The following is an 18,319-nucleotide window of genomic DNA, read 5'->3' as shown; positions in this document are numbered from 1 at the left end:
ATTGAGAATATTGTAAAATGTTGTCGTTTGCTTCTTTATGGATATATTTTGACCAAACTTGGCAAATTTATTGATTTTATACTAAGCTATAATTATTTTACTTAAAAAGACACTTTATTAGTTTCCTTGTAGCAGCAAACCGAGGTACTCATTAAACCAAATGTTTTTAAATAGATTTAATTAAAAATTAATTAAGAAAAATGGAAATTCGGTTAGTCGGCAGGTTCGCTATTGCGGGGTTTTTTTTTTAAATATCACACGTATTATTATTATTGCAGAAGTAATGCCGCAAGACAATTTTAATGTTGATCTATCCATTCCGTTGATGCATTGTAATGAGTTAATCTCAAGCTTCTGATCTTTCTGAGAACATAGGCAGGCTAGTGTATAAGTTAACAGAGCATTTCATCATAGCGCATTCCATTATTGGGGGAACGAAAATTATTTTGCAATTCTTTAGGGCACATTCCATTATTAGGAACGAACATAGAGCAAGTTTTAGAACTAATTATGCGGTGCGATATTTCCCAAACTAAATTATTTTGCGTACCTTCCTTCAAAGTACGTGTAAGGTGAATCATCATACGCACCTAGATCATCTTTAGAAGGTCCAACGGTACAGTAGGCCTAACTACCAGAAGTAAACATTTCAATTCCAAACGGCAGATCAAAAAAGTATTTTAAAAAACCATGTATACTGACCTAAAACAAATAGGGTAAGAATCAATATAAAAAAATACCCCCGCCGCATCAAACGTGCAGACTAAGCGAATTTCAACTTGTCTGATTACTATTTTGCTAAAATATATCCATAAATAAGATAGGGTATATTTATTTCCTACTTAAATAACATTAGATTTAACGAGTGCTTAGGTTTGCTGCTACGGGGAAGGTAAATAGCGTTTTTTGACGTTTTTTTTACGTCAATAGTATAGGATGAAATAAATAAATTTGCACAATTGTATCATTATATATCCATAAACAAGTAAACTACAACAATTTTAATTTTCTCCATAAGAATAACATGGGAATTTTAAATTAAACTATTTTTGAATTTTCTCCGTGACCGTTAGGCATACAACAGCGTTTCAATATACTAAAATATTTATTTTTTTAAGCTCTACAAAACGGGTTGAAAAGAAATTACATTTTTTTTTGTTTTTAGGGTCAAAAATGGGAAAACCCCATTTTTACCCCATAAACTCCCGTTCCCATGATCCAATTATGCTGGTTCGCGAACTCGTTCGAATTAATGTAGGTTTACACGTTTGTACCAAATTTAATCGAAATCGGATCATTTTTGCTCGAGTTATCGCGCTAACGGACACATATATATAAAAATATATATGAATTTGAACGGATGGTGTTTTTGGCCTCTAGGGAGTTCAAAACGAAAAATTAAATCGGTCCCGGGTCCAGGTCTTACCATGAGTACTACGGTAATAGCTTATTCCGTATATTGGAAATTCGCTAATACATCAATATACATTGTGACGTTAACTATCGCAATCGATTGTCCTTCGAACTTATCGCTAACTCTCCTTTGGATCGGAACTAGCTAATTCTGGTACTATATAAAAAATAACTATGAAGTAGCCGTAAACATAGTATGACACAGTCTCGACACCCCCCACCCCCCACCCATCCACGCAACACCCACGAACCCTCTTTCCAAGAACGGGCCGGACTGGTAGCGATTGTCACTGGTAGCGAATGTCACTGGTGGCGATTAACAGGACACCGTCCCAATAAAATATTTGACAGGTTAGATTAGGTTAGGTTAGGTTAGGTTGGGTTAGGTTAGGTTAGGTTAGTTTAGGTTAGGTAAGATTCCACCGATTCTCCGTCATGTGAGGTCAGAGGATGCAAGGGGTGACGGTTGGGCGACATTCCACCAGAGGGTGGTTGCAAAGTATACAGGTCATGTACCTCTTACTACCTGAACTGCGTTCCTCAACCCTTGTCAATTTTTCGTCGGGCCGAAATGTTACTCCATTAGCTTATTTAATCATCTGTAAAAGCGAGTGGGACGAAGTGATACTTTTTTTCTAAGAAATTTGAGTTTGGCCGAAATGTTACTGGGCCGAAGTGTTACTACATCCTTCAAATGTAAGGGTCGCAGGTTTAATTCCAAGCGAGAGATAAGGAGGGTCGCAGGTTTAATTCCAAGCGAGAGATAAGTTCTGCACCCATATGTCATTTGTCATAGAGCTTTTAATTAGAGTCAAGGTAAAACAATTGAACATGGTAATTGGGTGTACTTTTCTCAAATATCTTAAAAATCCAATTCCAGTTTTGGAGAATTCTCCTATCTTCAAGTTACGCCGATAGCAAAGTTTTAGTTGTAAAGTCGACCAAAACAATCGTGAAACAAAACCCACGTAACCAAGACATTCCCTAACCCTTTAGTTGCGTGTTTGGGTCGCCTCTGCAGGTGACTCGGCAGGTGGCAGATGCAGGGTGATGCCGCAGGTGACTAGCAGGTGTAGTCTGTCCAGCTCCAGCATCCCTACCTTACAGGTGCCAAGTCAGGTCGCGGGTTCAAGCTCAGTGTTCTGCGGATGTGTTGGTGGCGGTGGTTGATGTTAAAGGAAGTGTACGGACGAACATTTTTGTATTCTCTCAATATTAGGTAGGTTTGAAATAATACATTTTTGTATTCTCTCAATATTAGGTAGGTTTGAACTGTTGGTGACAGTTACGATTTGTTTATTGTCCTCTGCAGTGAAATTTTGAATTAAATATACCTACTTTTGATCAATATTAGGTAGAACGACTGGCTATCTGTAATAATTCAGTCATTGAGTCCTGTTGATTATGTCATATTTTACATTTTGGAGAATAATAAGACCAAGTCATAGTCTTGCTGATATGTAACTTTAAAAATAATTAGAGATTAGTAGTGTTGATGATTTGCAAGCGAAGTATACTCTATTAAACGTTGCTAGAAAGATGAGTAGGGCGATCGAGTCCTGATCTTCTTTTAAGTCACGTTATTACTTCCTATTTTATTTTACTCTCTACCTATCCCCCTCTAATTTTTAGAGGTTATATAGGGAATCGAACCGTTGCTGAAGTTCGAAACGCCTTCAACACACCCTTCACATTGTTTGTCAACAGTTTATTATCCGTAAACATATATCATTTTCCTTATGTAATCAATATTATCTGACACCAGGAGCATTCTACGACTGACTTATTCTTACAGTTCGTAATTATTATAGCAATATTGATCAATTGGCCAACGGTAATGTCACACCAGAGGCAAAGCTGCGTTGTAATTGGTAATCCATTACCTGCAGTTGGTTCTAGATCAAATATACTTCACCTAACAACTGTCTGAGAACGCAGTGAGCCATGAAATGCGCCAGAATGTGGGACGCGGCCCAACAAACAATATCTTGATGTCCCACAACGATTCTGGCTTACTCCTGGGAGATCGGGGCCAACTTGTACACGTTATTTTACTCCTTTCATACCTTATAAACTGTTATAATTTACAATACCTATTATCTATTCCATAACTAATTATTTTTAAGTATGTACGAAAATACAAGTATTTCATCGGTTAGGTTGAAAAACAGTACAGTAAAATAATAAAATGATGAAATCTAAACAAACCAAAGCACATCCATTTACAATACCTGTGATTACGAGAAACTTCTCAGCTTTCATTTGCTTTTTATAAATCATTTTAGCCTGTACTAAACCATACTTTATTGAAGTAGGTATGTGTTAAAGTTGCAATAGGAGTGTGAAGGAAATAAGTACTTGAAGGTAATTTATACTTTTGACCAATTTAAATCGGTTCCAAAGTCAGTTTACAATTTGTTTGTGTTCAATGAAACTTGTTTTTCCTTATAATTCAGCATATACTCGAAACATGCTTGTTTGAAGTTTATGTCACTGTGAAAGTTCCTTAAGGACTAGGAAGAAAAGTGGTTTGAAGGTTATATAAGCCTTTTGTAAGTAGTTTTCGGGTATTACAAGGTAATTTTGATCTTTATAAAACAACTGATAGGTTATTAAAATGTGTTCAAACGAATACTCTAATGACAATATTATTGTTTACGCCTCTCGGTCGTGTTGAGGAGGGGACACACATATAAGGCTAATGTCTCCTTATCAGCCACCACGTGACCACCACCCCGCGATACGACTCAGGAACAGGAAGTGGCAAAGGAAATCCTGTGGACAGTGACTCAGGCGTTACCTCTGACTGTATTAGACACTGTGACCCTACACACTTGGATCTAGTCTAGACACCCACTAGAACCTACTCTTACCAGGGATTTTACCAACCTACCCCCGGTACTAGAATACTAGAAATACTTTCAATTTCATACACCTAAACAAAATCATCTTTGGACCGACCTCATTTCCACCTGCATCTCCAAGGACACGCTTCTCACTGGACATCTTCCTTGGCCATCAACCCTCGTGAACACACAGTCCTTATACAGCGACCACTTTGATTATTTGCAATTCTTTGTTTTCTGGCAAATCCCAAGTTTCATACTTCTACCTCCCACAAGAGAAAAGATCATGCACGTTGACGTACAACTTGCTTTGACGTCAGACAATCAATCTGTGGCGTTGACTTCTGCACCGGTCCTCCGAGCCGCTGACGAGGAAAGGACGACGGTAAATGTTAAACAATCGGTGCACGAATAGTTTTAATGACTGTATTTGCTCAATGAATTGACTTTCACGAAGCACCAACTATGTAAATTTATAGCGTGTCAATTAGTTATTGGATTTGTATCGCAAATAGTTCCGTAGTACATTTGCGAAAGGAATAATTGGGTGATAAAATGCGCAACAGACTGCAGGCGCGGCCGCGGAGACCAATTGAGCCAACAACGGGCAGAGTTGCCGGTAATTGTAACGACCTCTCTCTGATAACATGAACCTGACCTCGACCTGACTGACTGTCTGCTGACTGCCAACCACATAAACAACACTGTTCAGACAATCATGTACATTCTGACGCTCAGACAATGCTGTACATTTATATAGTTCTGTAAGTTCAGACGATTAAATAGTTTCAGACAATCATGATACAAACGACCTTAACACTTAAAAGTATTTAACTTTATCCTCCCCCCAATTTGTGTAAAAGTTTGATGTAACTATGTCTTTCTTCGGTCCAACGATGGACTAAATTCTGGACTAAAATATGAAGGATTAAATTCTTATTATTCAAGATTGACTTATTTGTGTGGGTCAATGATACACTAGTAAATAATTAGTTAGACTTCATGAGATAAAAACTACGATTGTAGGGAAACACAAACAGCACGTTTAGCGTCGCGATTTCACGGATCACAACGATGATCGCCGCGGCTCTGTGACTCTCGCATAGTTGATCATCCGCCAGGCTCACTTTCGTCCCGTCTCTCGCTCAGAAACTTGGCGTTTCAGACAACTTTGGTATCTATTGATTTCAATTTTTTATTTTCTTTAAATCTTTCCCTGTTTTTTCACCTATTAAATGTTGTTGTATATTTTTATCGACACACATCTGTAATTCATACAAGAGCTTACACATTCCTTCACGTGCATTTGGCTTTTCTCCTAGTGTGTTCAAAATATTTAATCTACGTTTACGTATTTTTTAAAGAGCTATGCATCGGTATTTTACTCTTTAAAACCTGTTGAAATTGCTAACGTTCGGACAATTTGGTATCTTTAGAATATCATCCCTCCCAGATTTTTCCATGTAATAAACTGTTGTAATTCATCAATAAACACATTCATAAAAAACAATTTATTATTATTTACATCGATTTTGGATTCTGCATTTTTGCCGTATTACATCCAAAATATTTCGTTTGCTCTAACGTTATTTTTTAGAGCTACCCCGAACTCACGGAAAATTGGCGTTTTAGACAAACAGGCTAGTTATCTTTTGAATTTCATTTTTTTCTTTGCCCCTATCCGCCTTTATCGTGTTCGACATTAGTGGTTCTATATTCAAATAGATCTTCATTCTTGTTAACATATTCTGCATGTATGCAAGCAATATGTATGAAATACCGTATGTTGTTTTAGTTTGGGAAATTTGTCAAGCACTGCTTTAAACTTTCTTGTACTCATTTACATTAATTATGTGTACATTAATTACATTAATTATGTAATTATGTGTATAATGGTACCGTCAGAGAAAAACAAACATAAGATTGGATAATCAAAGTCGTAAACAGATTTTACCCATAAAAAAAGTATTCATCATATTTATATTTTCATTAAAGTTTAAACATTTTGATTCGACGTTTATATTGTACTTTAGGATACGTTATACTCGTACATTTTTTTGCAAATCATAAATTGAGCCAAATACTAATGTCATTAGTCAACGTAGTATGGCGATATGTTAATTGTCCGTGTTTGCAAAGGTTGGTACACCTGCCAAGGTCACAGCTGATGCGACGTATTAGTCAGCGTTATATAAACTGTTATCACTGGCGCTCGTCTGCTGATAACAAACTCACACTCAGTCACATCTTTGACACGGTGTTACTCTCAATTCACTTGGTTGGATTTTTAATGTTAAAGTGGTTTGAAAAATAGTTAATTGAACACACCACAATTTTAGCGACAGTTCGTACAAAGAGAATAAAACATTTATAATCTATAATTTAATTTATAATTTTTAGGTCTATTTATAGGCCTAAACATAATACAGTAAGGGTTTCCCGGGTTTTCCTTGTTACATCCCTTTTCCAGCTGTCCTACTCAACCGATTTTTAAGATTGAGGTCTCATGAAAGCTTATGATCAAGTGCACCTGCTAATGGCAATTAAAATTTTAATTTCATATAGGGTCATGCTCACCACACGTGTAATTTATTTTTAGAGTTTCAAAGATCCAGTTTTCCTTACCTACTTTATTTGCAACGGTTTGATTAGGAATTTTAATTTAATAGCTGTTCCTTCAGTTAAATAAAGATTTTAAACAAAGGACTAAACATAAAATGTATTTTGTGTATATTATGTATGAAAATGTATTTTAGAGCAATACACTTCTTTTTGACAACTGTGATCTGAATCACAAAACTGCTTTTTTGAAAATAATTTATTTTACAATTTATTTTACAACTGTTCAATGCACTGCCCATTCTCCTGAAGATGGAAAATAGTGTGGACAAATTTCGCAAAGGGGTTAAGAGTCTTCTTTTGTCACGCTGTTGTTGTTACAGTGTTGAAGACTTTTTAACTTTTTTTACATAATGATTCATTAAAATTACTATTTTCTATAGGTGTAATAAATCTTACTTCTAACTTATCTAACTCTATATCGCCCCAATGGGGTCAAGAACGAATATTGACTCTCACTTTAGTCTAAAATAATCCTACTTTATCCTTAGGTTTGATATATCCACGACCCTCTTTCATAATTGTGAACATTGCTTCTCACTTTTACCATTTTATGCTCTTGTAAATCAGTTATAAATACTGTACACTTTCAAGTGCGATTTCCCGATTCCTACCCCTATTCAAATTGATTCTAGTGATACGAAATAACCCATAATCTTCTGTCGACGTACGAAATCGTACAAAATCGTACAAGTAGCAGTAGATTAGTATTCCAGGACAGGACCCGCTTGTAGTCTTGTAGTCCATTGAGCCATTGAGTCACAGCCGCCGCTGTAGAATGTCACGTGACCTCAAGGTCACTCCATTCACTGCAGACGCGGCGAAGCCCACAGCCCCTCCCTCTCCATCCAAATTTGGAACTTATCACCAAACTGCTCCCTTTTCGGGTTGTATAGCTCCCACATCCAGCAGCGGGCAGCGGCCGCCTTTCCTACATTCCTCGGTAACGTGAATGTGGGTTGCTTCTATTCTACCTATGTTTATGTTAGTTTTCTGTTGAAACACTTAAGTACAACGATAATACAATAACGGGTAAATTTGACCGTTTTCGACGTTTTTTTAGGCCTGATATGTTTGTTTCTGCTAAATACTCGATGGATAATGAATGATCAAACCGTTTAACCAACAAACTGTTGTATTTAACTTATTGCAACTAATAATAAGCTATGCATAATTGGTTTGATTGCTTTAGTAATGATTGTTGTTATAGGGTTTGCCTTCCAATACGATTCCAAAACTATAACGATTCTGGATTCAGATGCCAGTTGTCATTGGGCTAATAATAATTAATGGTGCTATCTAACTAAAGGTAGTTCAAGACCATGATTACATTTCAAAAACGTAAAAATTGACAATGGAATTTGAACAAAATTATACGTTATAAATAATAATGAGCCCGAATGACGCCAGAAAAATCCTGTTGCACACAGGTGAAATTGGTGGTAGCCCAAACGGTTTGGTTACGTTTAACTTTAGAGTATCCTCTTGTTTTGGACTTACAGTATACAAACGTAGTCTTATTCGTAGCGCAAAACTTTCTTGGTATTTTCTGAGGCCAAACCCAGCGGCATTGTGGGATCTCAGAACGCCACGTGAAAAAAATCAAAATGACGACGAAACGTCCGCTACGGTGCTACAATTACTATTATTGTTTATTGCCACTCAGGGTTGTATATCTGCCCGGCTGTCACCTGTTGCTGTAAATCTGTCCGCCATTGTTGTAGAGGTGCGTGTGTGTGTGTGCGTGTGGCGGTGTCGATGTCGAATACCAAGACAAGACCAACACTCTACACCGACAACTGGTTTGCCCTCCTCTCCTCTCATATCTGCCTCATTTTCTCTCTCCGTGCTCCTATTTCTCCCATGTGCTCGCTGCAATATTCCACGGGACAGAAGCAATCGTAGCGAGGAACACCGGACTCTTTTCCCCTAAAATTTCACCTAGAATGAATGGCGAGCGCTTGCAACTACAGTAAAAATAAAATTAGTAGGACTATGCATACGCGTAACAATAACCACTTCAATGTCAATGTCAGTCGTAAACTAGGATCAACGGGGAATTACTTACGAGAGGTGAAAATGAGCGATATTGTCTGTTAAAATCTGCAGAGATGCAGAATTTCGCGAAGATCAATTAATTATACACCCAGGTGACTTAATGTCAACTGCCATGGATACCAGAGTGGTTTAGGCTTAATACTTCGTGGTCCCATCACTACCCATAGTTTTCACTCAACCACAGACCATACAATTTAGATTACATAGTTTACATAGGGAATTCCTATATCAGGACGAAAAGTAAGCGGTTTCGTGAGTTCTCCCATGTACAACACGACATATCATACGCACAACACCTGTCGGAAGCGAAACATGTTTATTGAGTTCTGCATATTGAATTATTTCGCATTTTTAACTAAATTTCTTTTCGTGTTATGAATGCATCTTTCTGGGTAGATATTATACAGGAGAGTATTGAGTTGAGGGGTAGGCGGGTGCGGGGGATGTTTGTTATGTCGCAAGGGTAGGTCGACGCTATGTCGCCTCTCTGTCTGACATTTCTACTTCCAAAGCCTTCAGACAGACAATCAATAACATCTTTGATCTTTCAGACTGTTCTTTACGTAAAACCAAGATTTTGTACAATCAAATCCAGGCATTCTTAAGATTTTCTTTGTTTTATTTGCGTATTCTGTATAGAAAAATACGTCAGTTGTACAATGTGTTTCAAGGTTTAAAATAACTCATTAACGTAGCTTTTCTAAATGTTAATTATTCCATTAATCTCCTAGCTATAACAGTTTTGTTCGTCACTAAGTCAAGTCAAAACTTGTAAAGAACATCCTGTCAACTTGGTTCCTAAGAAATCAGCAAATGGAAGTATTATTTTGTGGATTAACCGTCCTCAAAACATCTACATCTAGTGTACTGTTTTTCCTCTACCATTTGATTCGAAAAAATATCCGTCAACAAAAATAACTCGACAACCATACCTTTTAGAGATGTGGATTACAGTGTGTTCTGCAACCTTTAACAAAAAAAGATGGATCTCGAAATGCTGTTAGATACTGTAAAATTGTAACTTTTTAACATTTAAAAAATATGTAATATTTTCAGGATGGTAGGGCCTAAATATTTTCACTTGACTCAGCTAGTGTAATCAGTAAGAAACGCGGCAGGAATTCAATATTCAAAGATACTTTAAAGCTGGACTACTCTATCCAATCCAAAGGTACACCATAGGGTCTGGCTGGATTCTCCAGCTCCAGCGCTGGTCGACTGGAGAACTGGACTGGAGTCGGAGTCAGTCCCAGTTGTGTAACGTCACCTTGGGGACTCCGCCGAGCCTGTAGCTGCCCACTAGGGCTCTGCCCCCTCCACCACCTTACCTCTGCATTCTCTTCCTCCTTTCTCCCGCTACAGCGTAGCCGCGTATCACCTGCCGCACCTACAGTAAACAAACGACCCCAGCACCTGCGAGCAGAGCACCTTCAATCTGCAGGGGAAACACCTACCGAGCTGACTCAGAAGTTAGAGCGGTTGAAATTCACGGAGCTATTTAGATCGGATAGAATTTAAAATAATTTAATATAGGCCTAGGTAAAAAACGGCTACGTTTAACTTTTGTTCAAGTCAAAGTACATAATTCTCATATTTTTCTTCCATCCTCGAAGTTCGAGAAACAACAAGAGTAAAACACCCTTTTTTGACAGTGCAGGATGGTAACTGTCATTCCTTGACAATACTTGTGAAATATGAAAACTGGCTTCCACATTAGTACCTACGGTGTCATAAGGTACCTTTCAGCAGCAAACTCATTATGTAGTCATTATGTAGTTATGACGTAGTTTAATAATGTTGTAAAATATTACCCGTAAAAGCAGTGTAAATCAACCGATTGTGTATATGCCCAATGAGAGACCGAGGACCATGGTCTATTCTATACATGGTCTAATCTATATATGATTAATGGTCTAATTGATTCAAAATTCTTATTGATTCTAATTGATCTAATTCACGTTCTGTTGATTAACGTCTATTCTATATATGGTCTATACTCTGTGGTCGAGTTGCGAGAAGTCGTTTGACACCAACTAAAGCTATTCAAAATTTGACTAATTGTAAATTCAGCGAGTCATTCAAGTCATTAGCGTTAGTCGCACCATGTTGTGTACCAAGCTAGCTGGCTCATGAGAGATGATATACTCAAGGTTGCTGTCAAACACCTCCTACAGATACCATTACTGCCTTTGTCGCTACAAGCTACATCAGCAAACCCACACTAAGTTACTCGTCTTCTCCTATTGTGTTGTCTTGGTCGTGGCGTCTCATCTTGAACAGAGTATACAATTATATCTATGGATCTTAACGCTAAACATGGCAAACCGTGTGAAATTAACATTTTCAATCCATTGTAGCTGGGTTCGCTATATGTTAGAACATTTTCTATCGGCATGTACAGCTTTGGGAAAACTTTGAATTTGATTTATAATAGAAAATGTTCTTTCGTCGAATAACTATTTAAAAACGTTAACAGTAGCGAATGTATCACAAATTGCATTGAAGCTATGCTTTAGCCGTAAATGTTTGAGCTACATAAAATAAACTGCAGTTTAAATTTTTACATCCTACGTATCACTTTTCATTAGTAAAATAATCTTATCCGCAATGATTTTACCATAGAAAATACTTTTCTACTTCTTTCTCGCCTCTAGTTTGGCCAAACTATTTACAATTACTCGTAATTGCAATAGTTATATTATTTGATTATATTTTACGCATTCTTGTAGAATACTGATTGTAGAATCCAAAAAGAAATAATAGGTATGCGTTACACTAAAATAACTTCTTGATCAGATCAGCATCGTACGCGTTATTAAATCACCTGAAAGTACTTAAACATATGTCAAATAACACTTGTAATAATATATTTACTCACACTTGCACTGTTTACACACAATGCGGTAAACAAATGTCATCGATCTCTATTATTAGTAGTAATAATAGAGATCGATGACAAAAATTCGCCTATTGCGTCTGATGATGATTGGAGTGACCTATAGAAATCGATCACCACTTACCATCTTATATTAGTTTACCGTATTGTTACTGAACAGTACAAGTGTCAATATATGTACACGTGTTATTTGACGTATTTTTGTACTTTCTGGTTACACAAAAAGTAACACCCAAACATGAAATAACCTACTAAGAAACGTAAGAATTTATATTAAAAAATATTCAGCGATACAGCTTAAGAAAATATAGCCTAAGGGGCGAACACCTATAAAAAAATATTTAAACGTACTCTTGGTATTTACGTGCTGAAACGTATCGCTGGAGACAGATATTGTATTTGTATGGAGATTGTTGTTTGCGCCGTCGATGAGTCAAGAAGCAAGACGATCACAACAGGCGGATCCAAGGTCATAGGCACATCTGTCGTCTGCTATCTGCTCCATGGACCTCTAAACTACGCCCGTGTGACGCTACTCTATCGTCTTTGACGCACCGATCCGCCCGCGTAATTGGACTTGATTGCAAAACGTATAACGAAATTCATTGTTTCTGTCTCTTATATTATCAGTCAATTTTGCGGTAGTTTTATTCAAGTCAAGATGTTTGTTGTAGACATGCAAGGTATGTACACGTGCAGTTAAACATTTGGGATTGGTGTAATTTTGTAACGATAGGTTACTCGTGCCGAAGCCGATAATAACCCGAACATTTCACGAAATTTGAACTCAACAATGATTACCTAATTATTCTGTAACTCAATGTAACTTATTTCAAGCATTGAAAATATTGCAAATTTAATTTAATTTACGTGTTTCTCTTTCGAGAAAACTTTCTGACTGATGCAGTCAAATCAATCTCATAGCCAATTCACTCCTTATGTCGAAATGGGCTTCCTTATCTTACCTCCAATGTAGTCCAAATATTTCTAATCAAAATATAGTTCTGATCGTAATGTTTTAATTTCTCGTACTCCCAATTTATGTCAATAAAACTTGTCTACACCATTTTGTAGACAAAGATTTCAATTACAGCTGGAGGTTGGGGGCTTGCTCTACTAGGCATAGTCAGTAGCCATAGCATATATAAGTTGTCATGTTAGCAATTACCATGAACATACTCTAGGTAAAGTGTAACGTCTACTTGTACAATCTTTTAGGAGAGTGCATATCATCCCCACACAAGTAAATCTGTCAAGGCAATCTGCATCACAAACATATTTGAAAACTCATTTTTAGCTGGATGACCAAGAATGCAAAAAAGCTTACAGAATTTATTGCAACATAACAATTTATGTGGGAATTGTTAGTAAAATATCTTATAGGCTAACTCAATAAAAACCGATATTAGTGTTAATAAAAACTACCTGACAACCGAATCTATTAGGTATAGGGGAAAAAAAAACTCGAGTCAGTATAACATCAAGTAGAATTGCGACGTGTTTCCCATCAGCCTATTTTCAGGTTACCAAAGACCACGAAAGCGCTGATGTTGGCCGTTGATAGGTCAGTTTCCACCTCGGTGTGTCTGCCAAACAGCTGATCAACACAAAACAGCTGATGACTCACTCCTCCGCCGCGCCGCGCCGCTGTTGTTTATCTAGAGGACATTAATGATTATGAACACGTGACTTTCTAGCAGTTAGTTGAGACTCGTCTTCCACGACTCGATGACTTCCTAGAAGTGACTGATAGACTTGACGGTGTCTATTTCTAATGTTAAAGTATTGTTAATTAACTATCATGTATGGTAAAGCTTGCGGGATGTAGCTGTGCGTCGTTCATTAGTCTTATTTTATTACATAATTGTCATATTATGCTAATTCATTATAACTAAGTACAGGTCCACCACTTTTTAAATAATCCCTTTGTACTAGGTAACTAAAAGTGATGTAAATTAGAAATACAGTAGTTGATGCATATGGGCTACATGTATGTACTGTAGGGGGTTTTCGCGAGGGGGAAAACTGACGTATAACAGAATGTAAGATTGTTGCAATTTAATCTTTTGGAGCTCGTTGTAAGTACATGTCTCTCCAGACCACGTAAAACATTTTCATACGATATTTATTTATTTTTAAACCCAACCTAACCTTACTAATTTAGTTCACCTTCATTTTCATTGTACACTGGAAATCATTGCGTTGAAGTCAGGTGCACGATAAAATTGTGGGTTCAAAGTCTAGTTATTTGCATATTTTACATGCATGAAATTGTAACTCAGTGGTGACTATGCAGACCTTTTCCCTAGACTAGTCGTATTTGTAGGCAGGTGACAGTGAAAGTAAAGACTACGGCGAGCCTTGGTATGAGTCAACACTAGACCAGACCAGGCGCCTACCGGGCCTTGCGAAACAAATACCTGATGCTTGTTCATTGAATTTTGGCTAAACTTATACCATATCCAATATACATTGGTTAACTTTAAAATGTGTTGTAGGTCCTTCCTTTGCATTCTACGCTCTTGTACGGAGCCTTTTCTTCAGGCTTAGAGGGTAGCGGCATTACAATTACTAAAAACCATTGTTTGGCGGGATCTGAACCCGGGACCTCGGAAGCCGAAGCCTTCCGTCCTAGTCCTGGACCAGCTTACCCCATATCTTTAAATTTTAGAATAGCAAACAAGCACAAGGAATCTGCTATTGCATTATTTTAATGCTCATCATGTTTAGAGTTAACGTTCTGTGTATTATAGAAGTAAACATTCTTACAGAGTATACGCAATTACGTACGTGTAAACAGGTAAATCCAAACCAAATTAATCTAAATTTCTTGTCGAAGGCAACAAATGTATTCTTTTGTAAAAGTATAACGAGTCTAGTTCCATTTACTTGCATATTTTACACACACAATGCAGGTGCTCCTGTTATGATGATTGTGGAATGTAATCAGTATGCTGAGAACCAGAAGGCTGCATGTAGACAGTCGCTGCCTGCCGTGTCGCGCTGCCGAGCGTGGCGAGGAATGCAAAGCGGAGTGGCGTGTCGTTGCTCGCGAATTATTTTAACTTGGAGCCTTGCTCTTATAGTTTGTGTGGTAGAAACCCAATAGTAAGTTGAGAGAATTCCACTATACACCCTACAGGCGGGGACACACTTGTCATACACTCTTCCGATCCTACTACGATCCGATTTGCGGGATTCCAGAAGGATCGGTGCGGGATCGGAGAGGGTGAACACACATGTCATACACGCTTCCGACCCATGCCCGATTTCCTCCACCGGTCGATCAACACTTGCCTGTCTGATTTGTAAACTACGTGCAGCAGAAGGTGGTAAACATGTTCAAAAACTTTGGACTTCGGGATTCAGCCATGATGGCGGTTTGTCTAGATGAAGAGGAAGAAAGTCAGACATCTCTGAAGGGCAGTGGAAAACGAAGAATTTGGGTTCATTCTGTATGGAAAGAAAGTTAGGTGGTTTACTTAAGTGTCCATCTTATATTTTAAGCACATTGGGTTTTCTTTCTCGAGTTCGTTTGGCTCTTCTACCCGTCCGATTTTCATGATCGAGGTCTCAAATTGAAGGTATGCACGCACAGATTTCACATCAAGCATCGGCATATATTTATCTTAAACCATTATTCTTAAATCTTAAGAATAAAGGTGATTTTTAAGAAACAACCCATCCTGCATCCGACAAACGAATAGACTGCAGTGTCGGTGCGTGATCGGAACCAAAATCGGAGTAGGATCGGAGTATGACATGACGCGTGTCGGAGAGGTGTGAACAACCGCGTTCAATGTTATGTACCATTCCCCTCTCCGACAGTCGTACCGCAGTATGATCGGAGTCGGATCGGAAGGGTGTATGAGTATGACAAGTGTGTCCCCGCCTTACCTCTGGTGTAACCTACCATAGAATTATTCACCAAACATGACTACAGTGTGACTACAGTGTCATGCAGAGTCAATACTGCCAACTTGATTGCGTTGAAGGCTATATTATTTTTATCTATGTAAAGGTGGTTGATGCGTTAATTTAAGACAATTTTTCATTTAGAAGTATGAAACCCTAAGTTGTAAGAATTTCACCACACAGTGACGTAGCAGGAGGGGGACGGAAGCGTGTTGAAGTGAGCCTATTATCTCATTGTGGCAGTGGCTCCACATCACTTCGCCCTCTCGCGAATTTTACACAACCGTTCCATCGCAACAAACATGCATGAGGTACAGTAATGTGTAAACATGATGAATAATCTAAAACCCTACAAGAATTGGACAACAATTTCAGTGAGAAACTTCACATTGGTAATTCATCTATAACTTAACTACGGTGTGTTGTTACACTTGTTTTGATAATTTTATTTGACATGAATCAGCTATATGTCACTCGTCACTTGGAAAAATGTATATTCTACTGACCATCTTAATTACTATACAGCTCACCAGAAATACGCTACTGTAGTTCTCACTGGCGGAGAAATAAAATCGCAAAGACTACATTTTTAATGAAATGCAGGGCCTGTGACTTATGTCGCAAATATTGATTTCAAACACAATCATTTTAAAGTAACACTTGTGCACTTTATGTAGGAACAGTTTAATTTATAAACCGTGAATTTAGTCTAAAAATAAAATTTAAAATATCAAAAGTGCTCCCCTCACATAATTTGATATTCGCTCAATTATAATTATAAGACTGCATTCCAAAACACAACATATTTACAGTTTTTACTCACTCGGTTGAAGCCTTGTTTCCTCTCCAGCAACGACCGATTAGTCTTGAAATAGCCTGAAAGTGTGGGTCATGTCAATGTCTGCAATGCACTCACTGTACAAACAAAAACAACGTCTCTACACTCCACACTAGATTTGTGTCGGCGGCATTCTCCTCCAGACGACTGACACAGTACAAGTTGCAGAAAATCATGATCATGATCATTGTGGATACTAAACTGTTTGTTAAAATAACATTTTACAATACAAAAAAATCGCTTGATGAGCATAAAATGTGAGAAGTTTCAATCATACTCATACTGTTGCGATGAATCAACGTGTTCAAGTTGAGTTTGCGAGATAAGGCGTAAGCTGCATATCATCATCAATTAATTATTGTTATTAATTGTTAAGTAAAATTGCAATTTGATGCTCTTCCTTTGGGTTAAGTTTATTTACCCACAACTACAGAAGAAAACCTGCACTACGCAATGTATATTTCAATAATTCAGAATGTATTTTCTTGCGAGAAGTGCATTCCGCGCATGAGTGTTCAATTATGTTATTTTGGTTTACATATTGAAATTCGACAGATTGCTGCAGAAATCTAATACATTTTTCGTGTATTTTCTACGCTTTTGGCATTTTTACGTTTTTTGTAAGGCAACGGTCCAAACCCTGGTATTATTACTACTCAACGTGGTAGATAGTATCATTAATAGCCTAATGACAAACTGTCATCTGGGTCCTGCCTCGGAGACGAATCAGCTACCTTGATTGTAAAATCGTACAACTCAAGATCCTATATTTCCTCGAAAGGTCAGTGGTTGAACTGATAGGTTATGATGTTTCAACACGCGTGTGTCGCTTTTGTTCCGCGGTTGAAGGCTAATTTCTTCATATCACTTTTGTTCCGGGGGTCAGCTATATTTCGGGGCCGGCTGCATCGCTGTTGTTCCGCGGACATCTCTATTGTTCCGCGAGAGAGGAGACTGCGCTCTCCCTCCCCAAATCCTCTCTTTCGCTCTCCTCCTAATTCTTTCTTTCATAGGTTAGGTTCGGTTAAGTTAGGTTATGTTAAATTATTGATATTTTTGTTAAGTAGAAAATTATAATTCAACGAGTTTTGAAGCCCACACGAAAGAAAGAGTTAGGAGGAGGGCGAAAAATAGGATTTGGGGGAGGGAAAGTACATCCCTCTCTCTCTCGCGGAAGAACAGATATTTCAGCCGGTTCCGAAGTCTACCTGCTGACCTCCGGAACAAAAGTGATGTGAAGAAATTAGCCTTCAACCGCGGAACAAAAGTTACAGCCTTCAACACAGGCTATACCGTATTTGCTTCTGCACGTTTTGTTATCAGCTTCTCCAATCATGTCGTATACCTAAGTAGGCGTCAAACAATCCAAGCAGAGTTGCGCATCTACTAGATGTTTGTACAAGACAGACGTACGTATCAGTGACGCAGCCCCTCCCCCCTCCTCCTACCTTATCAGTGTTATCAGTCCCCGTTCTACCATACAGCTGTTAGTCTATGAGTAGCTCTGTAACTGAAGCGGCTGTCTTAGTAACGTTAATATTTTCTGTTCAGGTGTGAAACCAGAAGCCATATCTAGATCCGCTCCGCTCAAAAACAAGTTGTATAATGGTGAGTCTTATTTTGGAATTCATAACAGAAATTACAGTATTTTTTTACTCAGTGTGTCTAACAATTTTCTATTTATATAAGAATGAGTAGTAGGCCTATGTACATCCCAGAAATATGTTTGCTTCA

The 18,319-nt window shown here is 37.9% G+C and overlaps 1 protein-coding gene across 1 annotated transcript in view; it reads left to right on the top strand.

The window, feature by feature from the left end:
• The window catches only part of LOC128990953 (transcription factor HIVEP3-like), a 55,838-nt gene that overhangs the window by 15,187 nt on the left and 22,332 nt on the right, over window positions 1-18,319 (top strand). Inside the window, exon 2 of the mRNA XM_054413628.1 lies at window positions 18,137-18,193. Within this exon, the coding sequence (XP_054269603.1) occupies window positions 18,137-18,193 (57 nt within the window). The remainder of the gene's footprint in view (window positions 1-18,136; window positions 18,194-18,319) is intronic.

This window comes from Macrosteles quadrilineatus, unplaced genomic scaffold (genome assembly GCF_028750875.1).
Source record: "Macrosteles quadrilineatus isolate MER2022 unplaced genomic scaffold, UCM_ALF_1.0 Scaffold_3__2_contigs__length_128488019, whole genome shotgun sequence".
Taxonomy (NCBI): Eukaryota; Metazoa; Arthropoda; class Insecta; order Hemiptera; family Cicadellidae; genus Macrosteles; species Macrosteles quadrilineatus.
The sequence above is the reverse complement of the archived record's forward strand: the minus strand, read 5'-3'. Positions and strand labels throughout refer to the sequence as shown.